At 55.0% G+C, this 7,081-nt stretch overlaps 1 protein-coding gene across 4 annotated transcripts; it reads right to left on the minus strand.

Moving 5' to 3' along the window:
• Positions 1 to 742: 742 nt before the first annotated feature.
• MYC (MYC proto-oncogene, bHLH transcription factor) lies at positions 743 to 5,466 on the minus strand. 4 transcript variants are annotated; one of them, XR_009498497.1, is made up of 4 exons: positions 5,155 to 5,173; positions 2,922 to 3,687; positions 2,096 to 2,595; positions 1,604 to 1,691 (listed from the first exon to the last, which is right to left on the minus strand). XR_009498497.1 is itself a non-coding variant. In XM_059901887.1 (3 exons), exons 2-3 carry the CDS (start codon positions 3,676 to 3,678, stop codon positions 1,129 to 1,131), a joined length of 1,320 nt encoding a protein of 439 aa, XP_059757870.1. In that variant the 5' UTR covers positions 3,679 to 3,690; positions 5,379 to 5,466; the 3' UTR covers positions 743 to 1,128. The 4 variants fall into 4 exon arrangements, 3 of the variants coding, with proteins under 3 accessions (XP_059757870.1, XP_059757871.1, XP_059757872.1); XM_059901887.1 differs by lacking the exons at positions 2,096 to 2,595; positions 5,155 to 5,173 and adding an exon at positions 5,379 to 5,466 and having other exon boundaries at positions 743 to 1,691; positions 2,922 to 3,690; XM_059901888.1 differs by lacking the exons at positions 2,096 to 2,595; positions 5,155 to 5,173 and adding an exon at positions 5,379 to 5,462 and having other exon boundaries at positions 743 to 1,691.
• Positions 5,467 to 7,081: the final 1,615 nt, after the last annotated feature.

Below are 7,081 nucleotides of genomic sequence, written 5' to 3' on the forward strand. Positions count from 1 at the left end.
GACACAGGATGAGCTAAAGCATGATAGCAAAGTGATACGTGTTTTTCAACAAACATGGGACCTGGATTCAGCCTTTTACTGTGTGGCTGAGGAGAAGTTATATAACCACTCTGAGCTTCTATATTCCCTTGTTTGTAAAATAGGGTTAATAACTTGCCTCCCAGAGCACCTGGTAGGAGCAGGCAAGCAGCAAAAGTTGGTCCCTGCTCTTCCCCCATCAACTGTTTCAATGGGCAGGACGCCTGGACTGCAATGGAGCTGGGGAATGGCATGGAAACTCCAGAGTTTTTCCTTCATCTTCCTCCCAACCCCCAGTCCTCACCCCCCTTTGTGTTCTTAACTGTTATCTTTAACCCTTTTGCCTACCTCTAACCCTCTCACCAGCCTACTGCCCTTTCATTCTTTGAAGTATCAACTCTAGCCCTTATCACAAATCTCCAGGAAGCATCTTATAACCCTGAGAATTTAAAGACCTTAAGGCCCCAGACCCATTAGAACAAAGGAAAGCCCTCACCCTTTCTTAAATAACTTCTTTTCCCATCTTCTAAGCTCACTCCCTTAAGGGCCAAATTCTGTTAATTTGTAATTGATGAAAAGAGAATGAGGAAGAAAAAAAAAAAAAAAAAGAAAAGAAACAAAACACTCACAACTTAAGATCTGGCTCAATTATATTTGCCAGGCATTTTATTTTTTTCTAAAAACAATAGAAAAAAATCAACTTTAAAAAGGAAAATGTACTTAAATAAAAAAATTATGGTATAACTGCTATAAAGGTTTTATTAAAGTTATTTACATTTAATGGCTATATTTACAAAGGAAAATTGGATAAAGTTCAGGATTTCGTAAAAACAATTCTTAAATACAAATCTGTTAAAGGAAAAAAAAAAAAAAGATGGTAAGCATAAAAAAAGTTCTTTTATGCCCAAAGTCCCATTTGAGGCAGTTTATATTATGGCTAAACCTTTCAGTCTTAAGATCCAGCCAAGGTTGTGAGGTTGATCATGCATTATGCAAAAAGTTCATACGTAGGGAGTTCTGTCAGAAGGAATCGTTTTCCTCACTTTCCCTTAGTAACCAATGAAAATTTCATGAGGGATTCATTCCAGTTCCTCCCTCCAATAGGTCAATTTATGCGCAAGAGTTCCGTAGCTGTTCAAGTTTGAGTTTCAACTGTTCTCGCCTCTTCCGCAACTCGTCTTTTTCTGAAATGAGCTTTTGCTCCTCTGCTTGGACGGACAGGATGTATGCTGTGGCTTTTTTAAGGATAACTACCTTGGGGGCCTTTTCATTGTTTTCTAACTCCGGGATCTGGTCACGAAGGGCAAAAAAGCTGCGTTTCAGCTCGTTTCTCCTCTGGCGTTCCAAGACGTTGTGTGTCCGCCTCTTGTCATTCTCCTCGGTGTCTGAAGACCTGGGGCTGGCACATTTGCGATTGTTGCTGATCTGTTTCAGGACCCTGCCACTGTCCAACTTAGCCCTCTTGGCGGCGGGACAGTCCTTCCTAGTGGAGGGGGGCGCTGCATAATTGTGCTGATGGGTGGACACGTGGCATCTCTTAAGGACCAGCGGGCTGTGAGGAGGTTTGCTGTGGCCTCCGGCAGAGGGTGACCCCGATTCTGACCTTTTGGCAGGGGGCTGCCTCTTTTCCACAGAAACAACATCAATTTCTTCCTCATCCTCTTGTTCTTCCTCTGTACGAAGAGAAAAAGAAATCACCCGGTTAGCAAAGGTTTCCTTAAAGCAATCAGTGACCAGATTAAATCAATACTGTGCAAATACAAGGCATTATTAGGTAAGAAAGGACCCTGAGGAATTCCCTGGCAGTCCAGGGGTTGAGACTCCATGCTTCCAATGCAGGGGGTGCAGGTTCCATCCCTGGTTTGGGAACTGAGATTCACACACTGTGTGGCGTGGCCAGAAAAAAAAAAAAAAAAAAAAGGACCCTGGCACAAAGTTATCCCCAGAGAACTAGCCAATCGTCTCTGCTCTTCTTCTCATGAAGAGACAGTCTCAGGGAGGAAAATGACAGCTGGGTTTATGGCACAGACAAGAAAATTACAATTTACCAGGATACAACATTGATGCAAATTCTTACCTAAGACTTAATGAGGTGCTGGACACACCCAAACAAAGCACATTCCCAAGCACCTTCTCTTTGCAAGGGACTTTACCAAGAACCCTTCAGGTGTTGCAAATGATAGCTGCAAATCTTTGGTATGACTTTAGCAATCCCTATTTTACTGGAAGTGAAAAAAAAAAAAAAAAGTCTTGCAGCTTTGCCAAAAGTCCTAGGGGGTGGGGGATGGAAAAAAGGAGTACAGTTTTGGAAAGGACTTGCTTTGTAGTGTTCAAAAGAGGCTGGAAAGATCCCAGCTCCTCAGTCCATACATTTTTGAGGCACTTTCACTGGCTCACAGCACTCAGGTGGATGGCTGCCCAACTTCTGCCCACTGCCCCTCTTCGTTTTTGTTGATCTGCAGTCCATTAAATTCCAACAGCTTCTCAGAAGTTCAGGGAGGTCATTCATTCACTCTCGAAGAGATCAATCCTCTCTTAACTTCATCACGATCCCCCCCCCCCAGGGCAATTAAAATGCTTAAGAGGGGTAAAGAGGGAGCGGATTGAGTTGCTAGATAAACTAGAAGATTTAAAAACCCAAATGAAATTCCTAAGGGGAGGGAGGGGAAAGGAGGGGGCTGGCCACGAGGGCGATCTTAGGGGAAGGAATGGGAGGAACACTAAAGCCCAGTGTTTCAGGGATGAGGAGCTCCCAGACCCTTCCAGGCCTGCCATTTCTTTTCCAAATATAAGAAAAGAGAAAAGGCAGGGGCCACGGAAGTGGCCCCTTGCATTGGCAGCCAGTGAGAATGGGAAAGACAGCCAGCCACCCCCTCTGACGGGCCTGGAGGGTCCCAGCTTACCAGAGTCGCTGCTGGTGGTGGGTGGTGTCTCCTCGTGGAGCGCCAGGGGCTCGGGACTGGCCCGCGGGGAGGACGCGGCGGAGGAGAGCAGAGAGTCCGAGGACGGGGAGAAGGCGGTGGAGTCGGGGGAGGCGCAGGGCTTGGGCGAGCTGCTGTCGTTGAGCGGGTAGGGGAAGACCACGGAGGGGTCGATGCATTCGGAGGCGGCGGCGCTCAGGTCCTGCAGGTACAAGCTGGAGGTGGAGCAGCCGCCGTGCCCGCGGGCGGGGCTCGGGCTGCCGCTGTCTTTGCGCGCAGCCTGGTAAGAGGCCAGCTTCTCCGAGACGAGCTTGGCGGCGGCCGAGAAGCCGCTCCACATACAGTCCTGGATGATGATATTTTTGATGAAGGTCTCATCGTCGGGGTCGCAGATGAAGCTCTGGTTCACCATGTCTCCTCCCAGCAGCTCGGTCACCATCTCCAGCTGGTCCGCCGAGGAGAAGCTGCCGCCGCCGCCGCCGTCGTCTCCCCTGGGGGAGAAGGACGCGACCGTGACGTACGAGGGCGAGCAGAGCCCGGAGCGGCGGCTCGGGGACAGGGGCGGGGTGGGCAGCAGCTCGAATTTCTTCCAGATATCCTCGCTGGGCGCAGGCGGCTGCAGCTCGCTCTGCTGCTGCTGCTGGTAGAAGTTCTCCTCCTCGTCGCAGTAGAAATAAGGCTGCACCGAGTCGTAGTCGAGGTCATAGTTCCTGTTGGCGAAGCTGACGTTGAGGGGCATCGCGGCAGCCTGCTGGAGGGGGCACACAAAGGCGGGGGCAAGTCTTCAGTTAAGGGGGTCTTGGTTGGTGCCGAAATCCCGCGCAGCGCGCAGCGCGCGCCACAATCCAGAACCACTCCCCTTCCAGCGCTGTTCCCAAATGGGGCCGGCGGGGGGGGGGGCAAAAAACCAAAACAAAAAGGCACCCTTTTACCCCCTCTGGGTGACCCTCAGACACACACTTGGCGAAGCAGCTCCGTAGCGCCCGCGGAGCTTCCGTCCCCCGGGAGCCCGGAGCGCCAAGTCCGGGAGTCGGCCCGGCGACCGCCGAGCAATCGAAATCGGCTTTGGCCTCCTTAACAGGCCGGGGGAGGCGGCGATGGTGGTGGTGGTGGTGGGGGGGTGCGGAATACGATCTGCCAAACGCCGAGGCGCAAAGTTTTGCGCCACCTGAAGGAGGCTGCGAGAGGCGCCGCGGCGGGCGCGGCTGCGCGCGGCCCCCTCCCGCGCCGGGGCCCCTCGCGCCGCGCCCGTTCCCACTCGCGCCCTTGCCGCGCTCCTTCCCCCGCCGGCGCCACCGCCCCTCCCAGCCTCCCTTCTCCGCCTCCTGCATCCCTACCCCCAGCGCGCCCCCCTTCCTTCCTCTGCCGGCTTTTCTTCTTTTCCCTCGCGGGCTGGAGTGGCAAGCTCAGCTTCGAGCCTTAACCCCCGCCCCGCCAATACATAAAAGGGGAGTATTAAATAATAACAGGGGCACCTCCCTTCAACACCCAATACAGCGCCGCAACTGCGCCAGAGACCCTGCTACGATTCCGCGCCCGGAGCCGGGCGTCTTCCCCTCACCCGCCGAGGGTAGCAGCTGTTCTGGAAAAGCCCCGAGCCCCGCTCCTTGCCGTCCTCCGCATCTCAGGGGCGCAGGGACACCCGCGCGGGGACACCAGAGGCGGCCTGGGAGCCAAGGCTGGGCGCAGAGATTTGTCCTCGTTTCCCCCCGAGTCAATAATTCCAGGAGAATCGGACACATCTTTGCCCCAGCCTCCCTTTCCCCCCCACTCCCCGCGCCTCGCCAACACCAAATCTTAACCTCTCTGTAGACCAAGGTCTTTAATTTTATTATCCTTTTTAAAAGCCAAATGCCAACTTCTAAAAGGAGCCGGGGGCGAATTGGAAACGCCGCGGGGATCGGCGGGCGGGACGAGCCGCAGTGTGTCTGTCTCCGGCTGTCAGAAATGCGGTAAGCCGAAATTTAAATGCCCTTTCCGAGACGGGGAAAAGTCAGAGGCTGCGGAGCTCTCTCGCTCACACACGCAATATGTAATTCTTACTCCAAGGAGCTCAGGATGTAAAGGGTTTTCTGCCACCGAGAAGCATACCCTTCTCTTCTCCTCCCAAAAGGCCAAAAGCAATTAATGCAATAAAGGAAGAATGTCCAACCGGCCGGGGTCAGCGTCCATCTACATACGCAAAAACCTCTCAAGGCTACTTTCAAAAACGCACCCTGTTTTCCCTCTGCCTTCCCCTCTCTCATCTTGACAAGTCACTGTACCCCGACCCAGTTCTGGTTCGTCTTCACTCCACCCCGACCAACCACAACTACTCTGAGAAAAGTGTCAATAGCGCAGGAATGGGAGAAAAGACACACCGATCCGGGCATTCGACTCATCGCGGCATTACTGCGGTAGCAAAAATAAATTAAAAAGCCAATAGGTCCGGGTGCTCACCGGGTTTTCCACTCTCCGAAGGAAATCCAGCGTCCAAAAAGCGGCGAGGAGCGCCTTTCAGAGGCGCTGGTCGTGGGCAGCGGCGGGGAAAAGTGACTCCCCCAAAAGGCAGAAGAGCCTCTCCGCGTCCGGGGAGTCGCGTTGTCGCTCGGGTGTTGTAAGTTCCAGCGGGCAGTGGGCAAAGTTTCGCGGATGCGGCGCGGGTGGCGGGCCGCTGGCGGGGGTCGGCGGGAAGGGTGGGGTGGGGGCGGCCGGGCCCGAGGCGCAGAAGCCCCCCTTTCACTCCGGATCTCCCTTCCCCGGGCGCCCGGAGCGCGACTCCGCTCGCTCGGCTGCCTCTGCTCTTCCACCCTCGAGGGCCCGCCCGCTCGCTCCCTCTGCCTCTCGCTGGAATTACTACAGCGAGTCAGATAAAGCCCCGAAAACCGGCTTTTATACTGCTAAGGCACGGCCCCTCCCCTCTGTTCTCTTTTTCCCGCCAAGCCTCTGAATAGCCCTGCCCTTCCAGAGGCAGTTGGGGAGCCAGGCGGCGGCCGGGGCGCGGCGGCGGCAGGGGCAGCCGCGAGATGCGCAGCCCGGGGGTCCCTGGCCGCGCAGACCCTCGCCTATAAAAGGCCGGTGGGCGGGGATTCACAAGAGAGGATCTTTTTTCTTTCTCCCCCGCCCTCAGCTTTGGGAACCCGGGAGGGGCGCTGGTGGGGAGGGAGGGCCGGAGGGGAGGAGACTCAGCCCTTTGAGCCTGGCACTCCAGTGCGCCGAGCTCTCGGATGTAAACACAGTAATAGCGCCGCATGAATTAACTGCGCGCGCCTACCATTTTCTTTTGCTCCCGCTCAAACCTTCTCTCTTTCTCTACTGCTGGCTCCTCTGGGGCAGCGCTCTGTTTGACAAACAGCATACTTGTCCTCTGTGCTTCAATCATCGCGGGCAGAACAGCTGAGCTCTTCGCGCTGAGCATACACCGTGTACCCACGGCCACGCCACGCACGTCCCGGGCGAACGGGCGCCTCCCTAAGGCCGGGGAAAGGGTAGCATTTGGAAAATAAGTCCTACGAAGAGAGGCGGAAAGAAGGGGGTATTGACTGGCGCGCGCTCTGAGTGTGTGGGGCATTGAGTGGCGATGGGGATAAATGATCAGAGGTATAGGGAGGAAAATGGTGTCTGGAATTATTAAAATAATTCAGCAACGCACTGCCACGTATACTTGGAGAACGCGTTATGAATAAACACCCACTGTATTTGTTGGGGGGGGGGTGTTATGCATTCTGTGTGTGTGCAGCTATCTCAGCGGGGTACCGTCCACCCAGAATGAGTCCCCCAAATTGCTGCCAAAGCTGCAGACGACCCCCCCCCACCCCCGGCCCCGCCCGCGCAGACCTACACGGATCTCCGCGGGAGCCCGCTTTCCCCCCCACCCAGTACGCGCTAATCCCTGAGATCCTTCTGCGGGTCCCGGAGCTGGAGTAAGGCAGGAGCGCGCCTGCGGGTGCGCGCCGCGGGACCCCTCCCCTCCCCCGCCCGCTCTCGGCAGGTTTGCACCCCCAGCCCACCCCCGCGCCTCTCACTCGGAGTTCCCAATTCCGCAGCCGGGTTTCAGAAAAGAGACGAATCCTCTCTGCGCCCCGTGGTGTCGGTTTGCACACTCTGGGGCTCCCAGGTTTGGGGAAAATCAAAGGCGCTAGACGGAAGGATACTGACTGGGG

The sequence above is a fragment of the Balaenoptera ricei genome, chromosome 17 (assembly GCF_028023285.1).
Source record: "Balaenoptera ricei isolate mBalRic1 chromosome 17, mBalRic1.hap2, whole genome shotgun sequence".
Taxonomy (NCBI): Eukaryota; Metazoa; Chordata; class Mammalia; order Artiodactyla; family Balaenopteridae; genus Balaenoptera; species Balaenoptera ricei.